At 46.0% G+C, this 21,357-nt stretch overlaps 2 protein-coding genes and 1 long non-coding RNA gene across 4 annotated transcripts in view; 2 read left to right on the top strand and 1 right to left on the bottom strand.

Moving 5' to 3' along the window:
* armc2 (armadillo repeat containing 2) overlaps positions 1–7,763 on the top strand; it is a 36,628-nt gene extending 28,865 nt beyond the window's left edge. The window contains exons 13-18 of the mRNA XM_056294439.1: positions 271–607; positions 2,753–2,875; positions 3,120–3,233; positions 4,311–4,443; positions 4,997–5,166; positions 5,470–7,763. Of these exons, the coding sequence (XP_056150414.1) occupies positions 271–607; positions 2,753–2,875; positions 3,120–3,233; positions 4,311–4,443; positions 4,997–5,166; positions 5,470–5,597 (1,005 nt within the window). The 3' untranslated portion in view covers positions 5,598–7,763. The remainder of the gene's footprint in view (positions 1–270; positions 608–2,752; positions 2,876–3,119; positions 3,234–4,310; positions 4,444–4,996; positions 5,167–5,469) is intronic.
* On the bottom strand, positions 6,226–13,768 carry sesn1 (sestrin 1). 2 transcript variants are annotated; one of them, XM_056294440.1, is made up of 9 exons: positions 13,533–13,768; positions 12,567–12,632; positions 12,242–12,442; positions 11,576–11,758; positions 10,965–11,201; positions 10,367–10,621; positions 9,936–10,126; positions 9,556–9,700; positions 6,226–9,400 (listed from the first exon to the last, which is right to left on the bottom strand). In XM_056294440.1, exons 1-9 carry the CDS (start codon positions 13,632–13,634, stop codon positions 9,314–9,316), a joined length of 1,467 nt encoding a protein of 488 aa, XP_056150415.1. In that variant the 5' UTR covers positions 13,635–13,768; the 3' UTR covers positions 6,226–9,313. The 2 variants fall into 2 exon arrangements, with proteins under 2 accessions (XP_056150415.1, XP_056150416.1); XM_056294441.1 differs by having other exon boundaries at positions 10,367–10,618.
* On the top strand, positions 11,599–17,385 carry LOC130125021 (uncharacterized). Its single transcript, XR_008811411.1, has 3 exons — positions 11,599–11,731; positions 12,578–12,703; positions 17,170–17,385. It is a non-coding gene; the product is annotated as an uncharacterized LOC130125021 (long non-coding RNA).
* The last annotated feature ends 3,972 nt before the right edge of the window (positions 17,386–21,357 follow it).

The raw sequence follows: 21,357 nt of genomic DNA, 5'->3' as shown, positions 1-21,357 counted from the left end.
GAAAATTTGAAATGTCAAAAAAGTTTATAATATAGCTTTGCAAAAAGGAATCTCTGGAGCACTAATATAAAAAATCCTCCCATCATGTTTGTGGTGCTGTTGGTTCACTTGACCTCAAAAGAAGACTGTGAACATATAAGGATGGAAATAAGCTCTTTGTGTATGCAAATGATCATTTTCGTCTCATTAAAACTACACAATGCATTGTGTAGTTGTACATGAACGTCAGCAACATGGCTGCTTTTCATCACTTATCCCTCCCTGCTGCAGGACCTTGTTGTGCGCCTCCTTTTCACCCTGGGGAACCTCACAGCCAAGAGCGACGAGGCTCGGGAGCGGCTCTTCAGATGCCAAGGCTGCGTTGACACACTCCTCCGGCTGTACCGCCGCTACCAGTGGACAGGCAACTCACACACGCGGCGCCCCGTTCCAGAAAAAGCCCCCCGGCCGGCCGACAAGCCTTGCACCCCTGCTGCGGGTTCTGCGGAGGCCGAGGACGTGCTGGTGAAGCTGGTCAGGGTGGTAGCCAATATGTGCATCCACCCTGCCGCCGGCCTGTCACTGGCCTGCGACGCGGCCTGCACTCAGCTGCTGGTGGAGACACTAGGTGAGCAGAGGGAGCAGGAACTTGTTTTTAGGCAACACGTCAACATCAGGCCAACTTCGAATCAGTCGTGTCACTGTTTGACAATATCAGCGGGCAAGATTTCAGGCGGAGGGGTTATTTGCGTGAGAAGTGTTAGTCAGCTCAAAGAACTGGTGCGTGACTAAACTCAATGAATCATAGCTTATTTGTCTCCACAAGAGAGCCTTTCTACTTCCCCAAATAATTGTTTATTGTTCTTGTCGTGCAAAATACCACTTCAGAACACAGAAAGCAAAGATCAATTATTTTTGAGGAACAAAAAACAAAAAAAACAATCCGCCACAATGACTTCATATTGAGTTGGGTTTGGAGTTCTGAGAAGCTTGCATGTCACGTCTTCAAGTAGGTTTACTGTAGACGGCTTTACAATAAGTCTCAACCACTTCCCTTTTGTTTGGAACGAGAATCGGCTAGAACGCAGTTCTCGTCTTTCTGTTTATTTTATCTTTTCTTTTTTCTTTTTTTTTTTGGTGCTGTCTCTATGGTACACAATACACTGTCCCTGGATTTACCCCCTTTTTTTTCAGAAGTCTGACAGCGCAGAGCGCTTCGCTATAAAGAGCAGGATGTACTGTTACATCTCACCGCCGAGTCGGGGGGTGTGTGTCTGTGTGTGTGTGTCTGTGAAACTCTCCCCTGTGGTTAGATGGTTTCTGTTCGATACGCAGGTGGGTGTGAAGCTTAGATTCTCTGCTGCTCGCCTCCCACACACTGCTCATGACAGTTTGAAGGAAAAAAATTGGGGGGTAAGAAAGAGGAACTGAGGTGTGGATGGTGAGGAAGAAGAAAGGGGCAACAGTATAAAGACGGCAGTGAGATAAGATCAGCCAGATAAGTCGGTGAGGTAAGATGGGTAGAAAACCACAGAGAGAAAGAGAGCAGAGGGGAATGCAAAGTGAATGTGACAGCTGGAAGATAATGAAAGTGAAAGGAGGCCTTGAAGAGCCGACTCGGCTGATCAAGGTCACGTTTTGATCACGTTCATGACAGTCCACGCCATCTCGCGCTACAGAAAGCTACAGGGGGAGGAAGAGGAAGAGATATTCTTCACCACACCAAAGAGGCATTTCCAGTCAGAACCAGAAACAAAATTTAGTGTGACTCAGGCGCCGGTTGACAGCATGACCGCAATATCAGTGATTTATAATTGCACGCACAACATCTCCGGCTATATCAGGAACAGACTCTATTTCCAAACCGCTCATAGTACAGCGGCTGGTTGGATGGTGTCGTATTGACCTCTAAATATCATTACGAGACCAAACAGCTTATATTTGGCCGACACAGCCCACAGATAATGCCCGCTTGTGTGATGTCACATTCATCAACCTTCAAGGTCAATTGTTAGTCCTTTTTTCTACACGGCCCATGTTTAAATTATCACATGGCTATAAATATCCCTCTTTTTGCCCCTCTCCATGGCTGTCTCTCCATTACGGCCGAGCAGGATTTAACAATTAAGATTTAAAAGGGATCAGCTTTCACCTTGTCTTTTTTCGTGGAAAGATGGTGTGCCTTATGTTAGGTACACTTCATTTACACATATGTACTATACAGATTGTCTGCACCTGAAATGCACGGCAAAGTAGTGTAAACAATATCCACAGTAGGATTTCTCATACCAAGTTGGGCTTTGCTTTGCTTTCAGCCAAAGGGTTTGATTTCCTATGAGGAAGGGATGGCCACCCAGCCTTGTACAGCCTGGATGCTCCCTCTGTTGGTCACATAGACCTACTTGTGAATTATGATGAGGACCAGAGGCCTAACCTGCTTCAGCACATGGAAACCTTTCCCGGTAGTCAGGAAATAAAGCCCAAAGGGCTCAAAATAACATCTAACATTCATTTCTTCTTCAGTTCAAACACTTCCTGGTTCAACTGGACAGCCCTGCAGCTGCTCATCTTCTCTCTTGGTTGGATCAGAAAAACCACAGCTGTCTACAGAAGTGTCTGTCTGCAAGAATTCAAACATAACTGTTTTGATTAACCAGAGAAAGATTCAGCCAGGAACTTTTGTTTTTGTACTCTGTGTGTGTGTGTGTGTGTGTGTGTGTGTGTGTGTGTGTGTGTGTGTGTGTGTGTGTGTGTGTGTGTGTCCATATATCAGAGCTGAGGTCTGTGCCAGAGAGCAAGGAGCTGCTGGTGAACGTGGCTGCCACCATCAACAACCTGTCCTTCTACCAAGCTGACAGCTCTGCAGTCAGACAGAAGCAACTCAGCATCGCCAAACGTAAGACAGGAACACGGAGAGATGAACGTGAACGTGCTGTCTAGAAGTGTTCTGTGTGCTCATACGTGAGAACCTTTAGATTAGTGTGTGAACAAGATGTTAAGAAGTCGGTCTTGTTTCACTTCGTTTGCTTTGCTTCTCTCGCTCTCTGTTTTTGTCTGTGTCTATATCGTCATTTCGTCTGTCTTCCCCTTCTCTTTCTGTTTCTCTGTCTCACACCATCTCTCTCTCTGTCTTGGTATAGTGGTGCTGAAGCTGCTGCTGTGTTGCAGTAGTGATGCAGTACTTGAGGCTGTTCGTGTCTATGGGAACCTGTCGCAGTCCAAAGCTGTACGGGACTTCATCATGCAAAATAAAGGTGTGGGTTTTTTTTTTACACACACCAAAATAACGCACACATTAGAGTTGACTGGTCATGGACTTAAGCCCCTCAGAGATTATTTTACAATTCCTTGAAGAAAGCTGTTTCTTTTCTCTTACGACCTTTTAATCATTCTGCATGAAAGTTTGTACTCAGTTGCCATACTAAACAACAACACCGCCCGTTTGATGCTCCATACTTAGGCCCATTTGAATTTTAGATTTTTTTTTTTACCCCCCCGCTTTTCTCCCCAATTGTATCCAGCCAATTACCCCACTCTTCCGAGCCGTACTGGTCGCTGCTCCACCCCCTCTGCCGATCCGGGGAGGGCTGCAGACTACCACATGCCTCCTCCGATACATGTGGAGTCGCCAGCCACTTCTTTTCACCTGACAGTGAGGAGTTTCGCCAGGGGGACCTAGCACGTGGGAGGATCACGCTATTCCCCCCAGTTCCCCCTCCCCACTGAACAGGCACCCCGACCGACCAGAGGAGGTGCTACTCCAATGACCAGGACACATACCCACATCCAGCTTCCCACCCTCAAACACAGCCAATTGTCTCTATAGGGACGCCCGACCAAGCCGGAGGTAACACAGGGATTTGAACGGGCGATCCCCGTGTTGGTAGGCAACGGAATAGACCGCTACGCTACGCGGACACCAGTTAGGCCTATTTGATGCTGGTCTTCTATCCTGCCAGGTAGTTCATTAAATTCATCCATTGTTCCAGGTCTAAAACCTTACATGCTTAGATAGCTGGAATACCTGACACAAACAGGTGAATGTAATAAACTACCTGGTAGAATAGAAAACCAGCTGACCTGAAAACTTGTGTCACCACATCCCATCACATTAAAGAACACAGTAAGTTCATTTAACAGACACCTTCTCCACTCATTACCCATGTGTGCATATTGCACTGAGGGGTCACAGTGTCATGTTGAGACTTGACTTATCTGCAAGGCCGCGTGCAGTCAGTAGAAACTACTTTCTGATATGACTGACATTGTCTTATCGTCCCCCTTGTTCCTCCCCCACTCCCCCTTCTGCCCCACCCCGCCCACCCCTCCAGTCTACCAGTTTGTCGTGGCTCTGCTCGACTCTGAAAGCTATGAGGTATGTTTCTCAGCCTGTGGGGTCCTCACCAACTTGGCCCTGGATCCCCCCAACAGGGTTACCCTGTCACTAGAGGGGGCTGCTGTCAAGTAAGGACTGTCTATTTGTCTCAAAAGACTGCCTCGTGTGTGTATGTATGTGTGTGTGTGTGTGTGTGTGTGTGTGTGTGTGTGTTTGAGTACACACAGAAACACCTGCATCTTATGTAAAATAATTGGACAGGGTTTACCCGTTGCCAAAAATAGACTTAGATATTCAGCGAAAGCACACAGTGGAAGCAGTCTCATATAACTTTTCGTAAGGGGGGGACGTGACAAATGTTTTACACACTACAAGGTAGTTGTAAGCATGGCATAAATTCCGCGGAGTTCTCTTCTGGCTACAACTCGAATGATTTACCTCTTGAAATTGAAATGCGTGGAATCCCATCTATGAAAGAGAAATAATCAGTTACTGTGTGAGCCTTTCATATTTCCATCACACACTCACACACATATGCGCACACACACACACACACACACACACACACATGCATGCATGCACGCACACATTCTACTGAAGTAGAGCTAATGCCCACCAGCGTACGGGTCATGTGAATCTCTCTCCCTCCAGTCATATGATGCCTGTGTGTGTGTTATGTAGGCTAACAGACTGTCTTAGAGACTTTGCACCATGGGACTGGCAGCTGGCAGGACAAGTGTGCCAGACCCTGTGGAACCTCACAGAATCTAGTGGCCCAGAGAGAGACCTCCTTGTCATGCTGGGCACCAAGGAAAGAGAGACACTTTTGGAGCTTCTCACTGCATACTCAGGTGGGCATGTATAGATGGCAGCACTTATAGAAGCAGTGAAGTTAGCTAAGAACACACTCTTATTGACAGCACTCACCTGAGAGTGGTTGCATAGGGAGAGAGGGAGGGAGGGTTATCCAGTCTTACATTTGCAGCTGGGAACTGCCCAGTACCATCACAATCTTAGAGACAGAAACCATGAATATTGACTGAATAGGAACACTGTATAGAGAGCTGACTAATTACTGGAATTGTCTCGCTGGAAGCTAAATTTTCACAACCAGGCCATTCATCTGTGTCCACTCATCTCCATCCATCCCTTAGATGAAGCACAAGCTCTACAGTGGATGGATGACGTTGAAACCAGGGATTTCCACAGGGCATGCTGGGAGATGGAGTTCCTCCCAGTAGCTCAGAAACTGAAGAACAGGCTCCACCTGTGGACTGACTGAAATTCACAGAAACAAAAGTACCCCAGGAGATCCCCTGGATGTCTCCTTTATCGTAATGTAGGCTCTGCACAGAAACCTTCTGAATACCATTTGAGCTTACTGAATAACATGATCACATTTTTTATCAGCCTCAATCTGTGAAAGGTATGTTTTATATCAAACTGAATTATCGGACAAAAAGACATGTACATGTTTGGATTGTCAGCCGTTTTGTTTTTAATTCTGCAAAATATTGACTATAAATATTTTCTGCAGCATATCAAAATGTGTCACAAATGCAGCTTCCAACTAAGTTGTGCCTTTAGTTGCAGTTTCATCCTCCATATCAATATAATTTGGATGTTACATTTACTTTATTTATGGTTCATGTTTTCATTAAATGCTTGTAAAAGCATTAGTTCTGTGCATTCAAGCATATTGTGCAGCAAATTTTTGCACATTGAAATAATCCAGTTCATTTTGACTGTTTTTGTTGTGTATTATGATTGTAAACGGGCTTTTATGATGATCTTGTCATGGAAACAATGGACCAAGAAGGACTGTACCTCATAAGCACGTGACACGTTTCATTTGAGTTCTGCGGAACTTGTACTCCCAGGTAATAAATCACAACGTACGTTAGACAATGTTGTCCGAAACATTTTGCTTCTCAAAGCCTTTATTATAACACAGATATGGGGCCAGGCAGTGCTTACAAGTTACACCACGTAAGGTACAGCGTTTAAAAATTACATTGTCATAACATCAATACAAATCAGAGACGGCACTTAATGTAAAGTTCCCCCCACCTCACTTCCTGGGTTTTCATACAACAGCGACCTCACAACAATCACAAAACAAGCCAACGTTTCATTAGCCAGAGTTAGTAACACACATCGTCTTCCACATCGAATTTCTGCTCTTAATATGAACATGACGGCTGGCTGGCTGATTATGAGGCTGCAAGATTAAGTTTCACCTGTTTGCACATTGTGAGGGGAAAGTCACCAAATCGTAAAGGCAGTCGTTTTGTCATTGGAAAAAAATAAAATAAAATAAAGATAACGCTGAGATTCTGCTGGTGATCATCTATTGAAAGAGCTACCCGACTCCCTGATTGGAAAACACCCCCGAAGGTTCAAGACAAGATTGCCAGCCCCGCTCATCCTCGGTGAACGGAGGTCGAAGGATGACAGCAACGAGGCAAAAACTGAGGAGGAACTCTGAAGAGTACCTGATAATCCCTCTCATGTAAGGGTCTGGTCAGGAGCATCGTCTCCGGGACGAAGGAGAAACACTGACCTCGGCTGGGATCGATCGGGGTTGTTAGGTATGAATCACACGATTCAGGGGCTTATGCAGTAACTGAAATTCACAAGAAAGGCTCTGAGCTGTTCAGATGATACAAACTGAACCATTCCCCTGAGTTCAGCATAGTATTTTTTGTGTGTGAGTAATATCAGACTCGATTATGTTGAAAGAACTAGCTTTACTTTGGATACACGGTCCAAGGAGAACATTCCATGTCAGGAGTTGTAAGTTGCATAAAAGTGTGCAAAACCGTATGGGTGGCGGTTTAATCGCCACAGACCACTGTGATATCCTACACCCATGTTAAGTGGGTGTGCCAGCAGCAGATCTGATTGTGCTACGACTGCTCGATTCCTGAATATGTGCAGGCCTTTCCATATGCATGATCTTGTTTGTATTTGTTGAAGCAATGAAAGCAAACCGTTTTGAGAAAACTACAAATGATACACAATGATTCAATATCGTGTTTTATTTTTTTCCTTTCGTTTTTTTTTTCGTATAAAAAAAGTGTCAGTAACTGACATCAGTCAGAAGTTTGATAAAACCTCCACTTCCTCTCACGACAACCTCCAAATGATGTACCATTCTATTGTCAACACCGCCGCCTTCCTCCTCCTCCTCTCATATCAAACAGTCATTCATCTGTCCAACCGTCTCGACCCTCCCTCAGAAGAATGCAGTACTTTACTGGTTTTAGTAAACAAGAACAAAACAGCGGTGGCCCCATGCGGCCCCCCCGATTCAAAATAAACAAGCTGCTTTTGCACTGGTTAGGTTCTCCCCACCCGAGGAGACAAGCACAGCTACAACCTTCCGCATTCGACGGTGGGCCCCCCTGCGTGGACCGGCCCCGCTCCACCCCGCCGGCAGCAGGGAGGCCCAGAAAAGTCTTTCTGCTCAGCGAAGAGCACTTCTTTAAATTTTTTTCTTTTTTCTTTCTTTCTTTTTTTTGTTTAAAGAGAAAACAGAAGAGGTATTTTTGTTTACTGGTAAAATTCACAATCCAAAAGCTTCTGAAAGCGTCAGGGTTACCAGGCAGCTGGGATGAGCGGAAGACAGACAGGTGTGGTTAGGACAACCGGAAGCAAATCCCTCTTGGAAGACCTGGTTTTCTTACTTTCTTATTGATTAGCTTTTTTTTTTCTTTTACCCCCTCCCCCTTTTTCTTTTTCTTCTTACCAGAAACATAAAAGACAACATCAAAAAAAAAAAAAAAAAACCTATAAACAGTCACCTCACAATAACAGAGCTACAGCAGAAGCAAGAAGACTCGGTCCTTCAAAGTGCCTCGCTTTTCTGATGCTTGAAATTCAAACTTTTTTTTTCTTCTTCTTTCCAACATCTCTATCACACACGCATGCACGCACACCCCGCCTGACTTCTTATTCACAACACAAGAGCAAGACATCACACGGGCATACCAGTCAAACTCAATAGGGCTCAGACAGTGTTCTTTATGAGTTTTATCATCACACCTCTCTGGTTTACACACACACGCACGCACGCACGCATGCACACGCGCACACACACACCTTGGATTAGCTTACACAGACAGTTTAGGTTGGGGGGTTGTAGAGGAATGGGGGACGAGGGAGAGGGGTAATGCAGTGGATTTCTTACGGATAGGGGTGTAGGGGATATTTGGGGTGGGGGGAGATATGGGGGTGGGGGGTGGGGTCAATATGACCCCAGTGAATAGATGAGAGCAGCAGCAGCAGCACCCCGTCTCCACACTGTGCTGGATATTTCAGGCACACTTTATAACACCGGCTAAGTAATCTTCCCATCTCCAGTTACCACTAACAGAAAAAAACAGCGACCACGCCGACGACAACAAACACTCTCAATACAAAACAAAACAAAAATTGAAATAAAAAGGTATTATAAAGAAACTACACAAATAAAACAGTGACTACATCATCAAAGTGCAGACAGGTTTTGCCTGCACTGCTTTCTGGAGAATCACTATGGGTGCGCACACTACCAGGAGATTGCAGAGATCAGCAACCTCTGGGCTGCATGGTGGAATACTGAACGGTTGGCCTTGATGCCTCCTGCGTCAAGTCCTCTGGCCCGGGACATACACCCTGTGATGAAAAGGGAATCTGCTCCAGGCCGCCCTCTTTTGGTCTGTTTTGGCACGGCAGGCAACGAGAACTTGAGTATCCACCAGTGGGTTTGGATGACTTCTCCTACGCAGTTCCCCCCCCCCCCAGCTTTGTTCTGATCCTTATCCCACATCCAGCCAAAAACAGCACCAGCTTCGCCTACACCCAGGGCTTCTTGCATCTCTTCCACATTTTTCATATTTTCTCCCTCCCACCCCCGATTTGCTTTACTTTTTTTTTTTTTAACTTGAAGTGTCCCATGATGAGCAACAACAATGACGACAGTAAAAACACAACAATAAGAACACAGAAAGCACTTCATGTCATGTAGCGGGTAATCGCTCTCAGAGCGTAGAGCAGTTCTGCCTGCATGCGCGCTTCCATAAGAAGCAGATTAACATGGACCTGGAGGGGATGAGACAGAGGAAACAAAACGAGAAACAGTTATTATACACTGCACTAGGCTCAACCTTTCTGGAAAAAAAAAAAAAAAAAAAAAAAAAGCTCCATCCTGAATTACAAAGTAAGGGCAAGGATGGCAAATGAGAGTTAGCTCTCACCTTCTCGGAGTGCTGAAACTGCCTCCAGAAACTCTCGTACATTCGTTTGGTGGTATTCTCGGGAATACACACCATGGTCTTGATGTAGATCTTAAAGCTACGGTCCAACAGCTGGTTTATCTCCCCGTAATCATAGTCATCATATCTGCAAAACAAAAAACGATGATGTAATTAGCACTACAAACTAGCAAAAAAAAAAAAAAAACTTTAGAGTACCTCATGCCTAACAATAGTCGTTAAGCACAACAGCATCTACTAAATTTCTTACAAAAAGAAGCATGCACATGGCTTTACTTCTGCTTGGGCAAGATATTACTATCCTCTTGACCATAAAATGGCCTCTGTCTCAAAGCAGCACCCAGGTGGGGCCAGTGACTGACCTGATGCCAAACATGCAGTGGATGTAGTTCCAGATGGCCCTGCGCAGCATGGAGGTGTCCACGTCCTTGTGCATTGCCATGGTGTTGTAGGTTAGATTGTAGGCCATCTGGAACTTCTCGTCTAGCATCTGACCGACGTCAGGGTACAATCGGTTAACGAGAGAAAAGCCGTGGTCCTCCCAGCTATAGTCCTGGGCAGAGGAGAGGAGGAGCAGCAGTATATTTTATTGCAAATCTTGAGAGCAGTTAGGATATAAATAGAGCAGATGTGTAATTTTCTGTTACATTTCCTGAATTTCTACCTTTTTGTACACTGACTTACATTCATTTGTAATATGATAAATATTGCTGCTGATTGTGTTCTTGATTTGAGTGTTTCCTAGCGTTTCCTGTCTTGTTGTTTGAAGTACAAGCGTTTGTACTGCATCTACCTGCACTCTGAGGGTGGGCACATGCTCTCCCCGCCTGGAGAAGTCCTTGTATCCGTAGCTGGGGTCCTCAAAGTGGCGGGAGACGTCTCTAGATGGGACACACTCCTCGTCCTCTGCCGTGACCACCAGCATGCTCTCCGTCTTCTCCCTCTCAAAGCGAGTGGCCATCTCCTCCTGGCTTGCCTCCTCCTCATCGCGACACTCCTGTAGCTGCTTCATCCTCTCCATCAGCACCTCCACCTCACCAGAGACCTCCTCCACACAAACAGAAAGAGCATAAACACGTCCTAGATTAGGCAGGGGGTCAGAGCAACAAGGAGTCCTGTTATTCTATCCTGACACAACCTTAACCCCGACCTAAACCACAAGGGGACTTTGAGACATTTTTACTGAGCTACTCTGACTTTTAGGTGCCTAAGTGTGCCTTCTGCTCTACTGCCCACTTGCTGGCAACTGCTACTTAAGACAAACACAAACCCACACTGATTAGAGCTTAGCCAATGTAAATTTCAACAAACTAGCAATGAATCAGGCTTTCTTTTATCTTTTGTTGTCATTCTCACACATGCATTATTCTTATTATGTATCTATAACTCACCTGGTTGCCAAACATATCTTCGAGGTGATTAGCATGCCCATTGCCATTGGCAAAATCGCAGACACAGTACTGGCTGAGGGAGGGAGGTCTAAAAGTGTGTCCACCATCACAGTGGATCTCTGGTGTGATGCCGCAGCCAAAGGTGAATGAGGCCAGGGAGTGGTAGTGTGTGAGGAGAACCACTGCATGAATCAACTCTGCCAGGGACCAGCTGTGTTCCTCGGCCTTGAGAAGGTGCTGGAGAGAAAAAAAGAGAGTTACGATGTCAGTATCTACAACTGTCTCCCTCAGTGTAGTCGTGAGGAGAGAAAGCAGGTAAATGTGTCTCTATGCTTCCAATATAGACCCCCCCCCATTTCTGCTCAGCTTTTTCGTCCCTCAATTTCTTCCACCCACATTATCCTCTCCCCTCTTTAGTCGTTATCGCTCCCATCCTCCCCATGCCACCTCCCTCCATAGGCCTCACAAAAAGAGGCTTCGAAGTTACACAACTGCAGCGATACTCTGGCTGCCACTTGTGATTTCAGCTTGTTACACAAGGCCCCTCCCTCACCCTGGTGTCCACCCACCAGTCCACGGCTGGTGCGAACACTCCTCTCCAGGCCCTTTACCTCAATGTGTTCCTTGGTGAGCAGCCAGGGCCGGTGTGCAAGGATTTTGTTGAGCTCGCCGAGGTGCTGCAGCTTCTGTGGGGCTTCATCCAGGCCGTTGAGCCACTTGGGGTCACCGCCCACCTGCAGGAAATCGTTGACGTGCAGGTTGACCAGGTAGGAACACTGATGTCTGGCTGCAGCCTGAAGGTTCAGATGGGAGAAGAGACTTTGAGGTCAGAACACAGTTTTCTGGATGGAAGTTATGATCATTTCAAGGGAAACAATCACAATTTTCAACATTATCTATGTACGTTGTAAGGATAATACTCCATTAGCAGCCATAATACTGAGCAGTCTTCATTGTGTCTGTGAAACACTGCTGAAACTGCATCCATTGGTTTTCATCATTGAGAGATAATCTGTTAATGTGAAAACTTATTTCTCTGTTTTGCAGATAGGCAGCATTGTATAAAGAAATGTAATTAACAATGCTACATTATACAGCTGTGTGTAGAATTGTTATTCTCATTGCCTTATACACTGCATCCTATCAGCAAACCAGGAACTAAGATTTTACATTGACGGATTGTCCACCAGTGACTTCAATGAAGGACACAATTTCAGCAGCGTTTTCCATCGTTAGGTTAAAAGCCATTGTAAATTATACTCATTGCATGTCCTTACCATAATGCCAATGTAGTGACGGTAGTGCAGAGACAGCGGGCCGTCCATCTGCAGCAGGTAGTGCTGCGTCCGAAGGAAACTCTCCAGGTACTGCGGGTGGAAGCCCATCACCAGGGAGATGTTGTCAAGGCGGCCGAGGGCTGCGAACGCATCCTCAAATATCGACTGTGTCCTGGTGTCCACTTTGCTGACCTGAAGGATCTAAGAGGAAACAACAATAGATTGGATGTTGTTCAACAAGCAAAGTTGTCCTGACATCAACCTGTGTTAAATTTACAACAAAGTTTCTAGTCTCAGGGAGATAACAGACACCGTCTCTCCATACCTCTTTTTCAGGGATAAATCTGCTTGGTCCATTACCCAGGGGCCTTGGGATCCGTACTCCTGAGTCCTGCAGGACAAAAAGGGAGAAAAATTAAATGATCGGTCGTTATCACTGGAGGCACCAATCGCAAAGCTAAAGTAAGTGAGAACTGCAACCATGGCTTTCATGGACCTCATGGTGCATTGCCTTTTACTTAATCCCCCAGCCTTCCTGACTGCAGCAGATATGACACAAGTCTCATTCAGAAGCCATCGGAATCATGAAATTAAACAAATAAACACGTATTTCCATAGCAGCGGGAGAGCGAGCTCATACTGTGCCACAAACAATGGATTAGACGGTAATCGCACGATTTACGAGTATAAAGAAAAAAGAAAAAAAAGTAAACCAACAGAGAAATGATTGGCCTCTCAACAACCGCCAGCAAAAACAACGAAACGTAAACAGAGAAGGGTGAGCGTGCATCCGTGCAGCGAGGAGAAGGAGCCTCGCGGAGGGGGCAGGCGGCTTGTCGGGACATGTCCCCTGCTGCCGTCCTGCTGCGCACCGTCACGCGAAGGCCGTGGCTGGATGAATGAATGAATGGCCACGTACCGCACGTTACTTGCGAACAGACAGCCGACTTAAAAAAAAGAAGAAGAAGAAAGAAATAAAGAAAAAACAACGCATGATTCATCGTTTTGGAAAAGCACGTCCAACTCTCCGGGGGTCGCATGTGAACCGAGACCGAGACTGGGATGGGAACTGGCCGATGACAGACGACACAAACTCCCCAGAAAGCGTAAACAAGCCGGGGGACACAAAAGACCGCAACGCACCGCGGCTCACTCACACTCAGGGGAAAACAAGTCAGCCGACCCCACCCCCCCCGCCAACACCCGAACTAACTCCGCAGTCCGAACCACCGACCCAAGAGTCAGAAAACACTCGTCTGCCCGCACCGGCGCCCTTCACCCGTCCACTCACCTTTTTGCCCAGCCGCTCACAATGAGTGCAAATCTTCAGCAGGTCCGTCACCGTAAAAGAATTATCTTCCACGTTCTCCGTGGGTGCCACTGCGTGCCGCATCTCCTTGTCTTGTCGCGCTTCCGATTGTTTTTTTGGGGTGGAAAATTTTAAAAAGTTGTTTGTTTTTTGAATGGCTATTTCCTTCTCTCTTTGTTCCTTGAGGCACTGGGTAAAGTGCTCACTTGTCAGCTGTTCCAGCCCCACAGCAGAATACCGTCCTGCCGCTGCGCATACATTCGGTAAATAAGCCGAGGTCCGCATGATTGACGTGCTCGGCAGCCAATTGTGTGGCGGAAACGGGGACGGAGCCCGAGGAGGCGGGCGAATCATGAGGCGAGGAGGAGGAGGAGGAGGAGGTTCTCAACGTGAGCGGAGAGGACAACCCTCCCTTTAAGAAAACATCACTTCTCTCTCCTTTTGTTCCCTGCTGCCATTGATCATGAACGAATTAATCGTTATGCGTTCCACTTTGTATGCAGATTATCGACAATGATCACCCTCAAGTCATCACCGTTAGTCTTCTGTGCAATTAATTTAATCAGCGTCAAAGTCTATCATTTGAATTTAATCAACATGACAATAACCTTAGTTGTTTTTTTCATTTAGTTTTGATGACATCATTGGCAGTTGGCAATGCACCTGATTGCAGTCTGTGTTCCTGTCCGTGTAATGTGCATTCAGTTAAAGTGCAAAACAACAACCAGAAGCCACCTATCTCGCATGCAGCAGCCCCAGCAGCAGCAGCAGCAGCAGCAAGTCCTCTTATTGACTTGTGAGAGAGCAAGGAAGGGGGGGTGAAGACTGAGTCTTAGAGTTCTCCTTGGTGAGCAGGAGCAAAGCAGCAGTCTTTGCTGCGCAGTGATCGGCATCAGCACACGTGCAGTGAATGGACATCTGCATGATATTTTCCAGGAACAAAAACAAAACAAACAAAACAACAAAAAAACACACGCACACACACGCACGCACGCACGCGCGCGCACACACACACACACACACACCAAAAACAGCAGCTATTCAGTTACTGGCTTTGCACTGCAGTCTACTGTATCATAACTGAGATAACACCATTACTCCACCAATCAACGCGGGCCCAAGGACTCCTTCAAAGCCAGGAGGAAATGGAGATAAGACAGGCAGCTCCTAAAGCTTTGTTTACCCTAGTTTGACAATAACACACTCATTGGCACAATGTGCTTCTGCTCCAACACATAGATGGTAAAAGAGTCAATTTTTCAGAATTTTATCTGTTTCGACATACTGGGGGGGGGGCATCCCGTACCACACATATCAAGTTACGGGATTATATTTCCAGGCTTGTACCGTGAAATCTCACAAGTTCAACAAACAAAATTTTAAAAAAAAAGTTTCTCTGACTTAAGTAGCTTGTCGAGACGGTGTTTTGAGCTTTGTAATTGTTACTCGGCGATGATTATTTTCTCGATTTCTGGTCAACAACAGATTAACAGTTCTGTTTATCTTCAGCACTGTGTGTGAGTGAACGGTTTTATGTTTGGATTGAAAAACACCCAAATACAAAGCAGGTAATATTAGCTTATTTAATGGCTAGCTTGTGCCTGGGTTTGAACATGAGTGCATTTTTTTCAGCTTTAAAGGGCTACCTTAAAGTTTTCCCCTTTTTAGTTTTAACAGGATTTTTTTTAAGAAAAAAGTTGAAGTTGTTAATGACGAGTGTGGGAGCCAGAACGCTGCCATGCGGCCAAGGCGAGGGTGCCCCCCCTGGCCGCTCTCTGTTCAAGTGCCTGCCTGGCTGCTAATTTGGCAAGCGCCTGCAAGTCCCCCAGCCCTGATAGCTAGATAGCACAGTATTCAGCAGGTTCATTGTGTGGGCCGAGCCCCCCTCCTCCCTCTCCTGATGCCACAGGGTGGGGTGCGGGGCTGCAGTAAACATGCCCCCAGGGCTGGAGTCAGCACTCTAGTGAGAGCACCAGGGCTGTGGGGAGCCCCATGGCTCAGCAAAGTTGCAGAAGAGGCTGGTCAGCGTTGGGGCTTACGACACACCAACCTTTTCACATAAAAAGCGCTTAGGCTCAGAGGTCCAGCTTCACCGCTGGGGCCAAACACTGCTGTCAGAGCACATAGAGACTTTACTGTGCTGTGAGGGCCAGTGTGTGTGTGTGTGTGTGTGTGTGTGTGTGTGTGTGTGTGTGTGTGTGTGTGTGTGTGTGTGTGTGTGTGTGTGTTCTGCCGCGGGTTGGCTTAAGCAATGGGGTTCTGAAAACAATGAGCACGTTTACATGGAGGCCTGATTACTGGGAGTAATCAGTTAAAGGCAGTACTTTGATTAAAGGGTTTGCATGGTTTGAAATAATCCAATTTCTTTAAAACCCGGGTATACATTGCTTCTTTGAATAATCGGTCTTAAAGAACATTGGGTCTTTTCAGTATTTCCAGTTGTCAGGGTCACGGTGGTGAAGGTCCCCAACCAAGCATGTCCGATCATTTTTCTCCGCCCGCCCTTGTTCTGTATGGTATCTTATGTGTAATTTCAGCATTCGGCTGTGTTTACTGTAGGCCATGTCAGCATCTGCAACTCATTCACAATAAACAAGTGAACAACTTCATCAACTTTTACCCCAAATGAAGAATAGAAAAGACGCCAATGAAGAGTGATGCAGTAATCAGATGCCAATGTTTGAAAGAGCCAAATGAAATGAGACTTTCTGTAACTCATGTGAGGTTGATGGGGAGTCTAATCACGCCATCTTAACATTTGTTCGGGCTCATACGTGATCTTGTTATACACTAAGGTTAAGGCAAAGAGGGGGACAACACACACCAAATATATAAGGTACATATTCTTGGAAGATATAATCGTAGAGGAAAAGATTCTCTCTTTTCTTGTTTCGAAAACTATCAAGGGAAATCTCTGCCTCTCTCCAGTCATGACTTTTCTAGGGGCCATAATCTGGTTATATTTACCTCGACTTCCAACTTAACCCAGTACTGATAAACTGGTAAAGCTGTTTTCATAACTGTTTCAACCAACCAACCAATCAAACAACAACCCATTTAACCAACCAAACAGCCAACCAACCAACCATTTTACCACATGCGTACATGTGTGCTTAGATGCTTGGATGTTATAAGTTAATGTCCCAACATGCCAAAAATGAACAAGATTTTGACCAACAGTGCATATTAATGAAAACTGCCATTAGTGCTTTTAACTTATGTTCCATTTCATCAGTAACTGCAGCACATGAAAACACACTCATGACTGAGTTTGCTGACCCTCTAACCAGCCCCTGCAGTGATGCCCTCATAGGTTAACGATCAGGTTATTTGTTGCGTGTAAACACTTATTGTAAGAAGTAGTTATGGATAATGGATGGGAAGACATCTGAAACTATGAGGACCATCTCAGGTCCGTTTTGTAAGTGTGCACAATGACCTACAAAGATGAGTCAGAACAACGGACTCATTTCCACCGGTTTCACAGAAATGGCCATCAAACTAATCCCATTAAACTGAATCGCGGGGAGAACGGTCCAAATTATAAATTTTCCACATTTCTGCTGAGGCTGTCATCATCCTCAAACATCTGTTTTTGTTTTGTTTTTTTGCATATCAGACGCTGTGGAATAACGTTACTGGGCACCGGTGATTGGAAGTAGAAACCACCATATCACCAGGTGATTGTTTCAAGTCAGGAAGATTGCGTCACACCAGAAGCCAAAACAGGAGCGCTGATCTTACACACCCCACAGGCTTTAACCCTCGGAGAAACGCAACCGGGACGGACTTTGTTGATATCCCCTCGATAACGACTCCAAGTGTTGCGGCTTCAGTGAGATGCCTTTGCAAAGTATAGCAGGGCATGTAAAACGTTATCCAAGTACTGAAACATCCCCTGACACAATTTGGATGTGTTTAACTTCATCAGGGCTCCAAATATAAATCTGTCATTTAAGGTCGGCTTTTGTTTTTTCCTTTCTTCTCAGTCGTTATTCTGAAATGCTGTTAGTGTCATACCATCATCATTACTGCGACTTATTAGTGGTTAGTGCCGTAAACACTAATAGTTCACACATATTGTCGTATTAACGCATTTATATAAAGGCTAGATGGGTTTTATAGAGCAGTGAGGGGAAAGTGGGTGTTGAGTCTGAAACAAAAGTCTGCAGTGTAGATGTGTTGACTACAACAAGTTTAAACCTCTGAACCAACGCCAAGTGAGATGGCATGGGAGCCACTTCCTTCCAAAGTTCAACAAAAGCACTTGTTTTCTTGTTGTTCTTATTATTTTTTACGAGTGTGCAGTTTAATTGTCAACTGCCTTGAACCAATAAAAGACAACGCTAACCATTTATGGGATTTAAAAAAAAAAGAAAAGACTAGACAGAGAGAGAGAGGAAGCCAAAACTCTGCAAGTTCTGCACGTGTGTGTGTGTGTGTCTCGGCGGCATTGGCTGGTGTGTTGTTGGGTTTTTTTCTCATGCAAGCACAACGGCCACACACACACACACCCAAAAAAAAAAAAAGAGGAGAGGAAAAAAAACAAACAACAACAAAAACACAAACCGTGGGGATGTTCAACAAGTGGTAGAAGTCCACCCAACCAGTTCAAACCTGACCTCTCTCTCCACAGAGGAGAGGAAGCAGAAACCTCTCGCACAATGACATCAGCCTAGCAACAGGCGTCCACCAATCACAGCACAGAAAAACAGTTACAGGAACCAATCTCTTTTCTCTCTCTCTCCCTCTCTCTGTCTCAGGAACAAAAGAGAGAGAGAGAGAGAGAGAGAGAGAGAGAGAGAAGAAAAAAAAGGGCAGAAAAAGTTCTGCTAGAGCTTGAAGTTGAGTGCATAACCATATGTGGTCTTCTTCATAGAAAGTAATTCTGATTACTAACAAACTTTGTTTTGCTGTGGTTTTACTTTATTGTCTTCTCGGGGCGGCTTGATGAGGCATGCCTTTACGTCCCCTGAATGTCTTTTTAACACATGACAAACATAAATTGTCATGCCTCGGTTTGAACCCAAGAGGCTTGCAAAACCAACTCGTCTCTGAAAAACAACCCCGTCGGCAGGCGTCTCTTACGCTCGGAGCCCCTGGCTCCTATTTGATCAGCCCTGTTTGAACTGCACTTGCTCTGTTGAAAAACAACGGCGCAGCTTTGAGTCAATACTACTTAGTTTTGGTTATAATGGTACTCTTTTAGCCCTGCAAACAGTCAAAAGATTGACAACTGCAGACAAAAGTGGCCGTTCCCTCTTTCTTCAAACATGGTCTCTGGATTTGGGTCTGTTCATCGATCATTAAGCTCTTAACACAGCGGGTTTAACCCGAGCTTTGGAGAGTTAACCCTTACCTATCGGACTACAAGCTGCAATATCTTAAAGAACAGCACCCGGGGATAGATGGCTGATGACACTGGCCATTGCCGGCATGTTGGAAATCATCCAAATCATGTTTGTTTAGTGTGGGGCATTACAAATTCCTGCAGTTTTAGCTGAATTATACGCTTTTCCCTTTGGTAACAGCGAGTTATGGTTGACAAGTCGGACTGACGTGGGAATCAACAAGATAAGGGCCGCCTTTTGGCCCGCTTTGTGCAGCTCTTGGACTTTTCTCTTCTCCTTCTCCCCGTCCCCCCCTTCTCTGATCTATGTGTACTCTGGCAAGCTATCAGAGTGGAGCGGTCTCGCCAAGCGCCGGCTTTCCTGAGCGGAGAGGCGCGCCTCCGGACCGACGGGTCCCGGACAAGCGCGCACGGACGCCGGGAGGAAGCTGCGTTCCCTGGATTCCATGAAATCCAAAGGAACTTGAAAGACCTCGGGAGAGCACACGGAAAACGGAGAAAAAACACATACACGAACGTCTGATGGGAGAGATGGAGCTTAACTGGGACAACAAAAAAAGAAGGAAGAAACCTCTGACACACACACACACACACACACACACACACACACACACACACGCACACACGCGCACAGGTCTCTGACTACTAAGCGCCGTGTTCCAGGGGAAAAGGCGTCAGCCTGCAACCCCTGTGAGCACGTGAGGAAGAGCGAGTTCCCGGGGATGTTATTCTAACTGGGAGAGGGCAGCTGTCACAATACAGCAAGCTTCGACAGAAAAGATCCCATAGAATAACAGAAAAATACCGAACCCTCCCATGCTATCTTTAGCCCGATATGACACGGTGCCAACAAATCAAGAACGTCTCCATTTCTCTCCGACGGTCCCCATTTGTCACCGACATTACACTACAGTTTCTGTTCACCCCCCCCACACACACACAACCACAACCACACACACACACAAGCCTCTCCTAACATCCCATAATCTAGTCTCCTCGACCTCGCCACTACGACAGATAGCAGCGTGACTGCTTCATGAAGGGTGCTGCCAAAAGTTCAAAAGGTAAACCTGCAGGCTCTCGCAAGGGCGACTGTTTCAGATACCATAAAGAATGCTGCAAGACCTGGGACCGGTGCGTCTACCCTAAACCCAGATCTCGATCTCTGACAAGGAACTGACGATACTGCCCCTATTATCACCACGGGGCAACGAACAACCCCAAAAAAAATTGGCCTCTCCTGGGCGGCCGCTGCTGCAAGCCTCCTGGCATGCACAGCTGTTTTTTGTCTCTGACGAGAGGCATGTTTTGCTGACTGAGCGAAAATGAGTCAGCTCACTGGGAGCCTGTCCAAAAAGTTGTTGATCATCAGTCTATGATTCTTAGCGGCCATTGTAAATCCTCCACAAAGGATCCAGCCCTTCACCTGTCGCGATGAGACGACAGCGAGACAATGAGTCCCCCCCCCCCCCAAAATACCGCTCGGCAACAAGGCCGTAACAGCAGTTTGTTGAATTAATGTCCCGATTACTAACCGAGATGCGAGTTTTCTGTGCTACTAAATAGAGGATAATAAAAACTAGTGACTATGAAGTGCAATGAACCATTCAGCCACCCAAGGGCGGACTGTAAAAAAATAAATAAAACAGTTTTATCGTCACCATCAAGCCGCTCATTCGCTACATGAAACAGAAAACAAGGGGGTGAATGAAGTCCTTTGACAGAAGAACAGGGAGGGCTGGTTCTGAGACAGAGCAGCTCTAAGTCAAGGTTGCAAATGTCCTGCGTAAGTGTGAATGAGAGGAGGTGTTAAAGGGCAGCCGGGGTTACTGCAGCTTGCCAAGTGACAGGAATACTGGCTAAGACAGCAGGCAACACCAAGATGGATGCACAGTCTTATTACACAGTAGAAAACACTGCAGGGATTAAAACCCCACTGCGGTCAAGACCTGTCCCTTCCTCCCCGTCTTTCACCGCCTTGGCTTCCACGTCTGCCGGTTCTCGTTTTCTCCTCTTTCCCCAATCTTTAACTCTGACCAGGGAAGTGGAGACGTGACACCGCTGTGTGTTTAAGGGGGAGGTGATACGGCCTAATCGGTGTACTCAGAACCGAATCGAACGTGTCCTGTTACTTCATTAATAGACAACGAGCCCCGGTGCTAGACAGCAGAACAAAACGTGCAGCAGAACCTCATCTGAATGACTAACGTCACGGCCACCTCCCCATTCATTTTTAATTGTTTATGAAATGTCTGTTTGATGGAGTGGAAACCCAAGCCTCGGCCTCTTTCCTTTCAACCAAGCTGCCTCGCTCAACCAACATTTCCACTAGCCTTTTCTTTCTTTACATTTATTTCAAGTGTTTATTTTTTGTGTCATTTGTGTCGCATACGATATGAAAAGAGGAAAGTGAACCATGGCCAACACAGAGAAAGAGGGGGCGTCCGGGTGGCGTGG

Source organism: Lampris incognitus, chromosome 15, assembly GCF_029633865.1.
Source record: "Lampris incognitus isolate fLamInc1 chromosome 15, fLamInc1.hap2, whole genome shotgun sequence".
Lineage (NCBI taxonomy): Eukaryota > Metazoa > Chordata > Actinopteri > Lampriformes > Lampridae > Lampris > Lampris incognitus.
The sequence above is the reverse complement of the archived record's forward strand: the minus strand, read 5'-3'. Positions and strand labels throughout refer to the sequence as shown.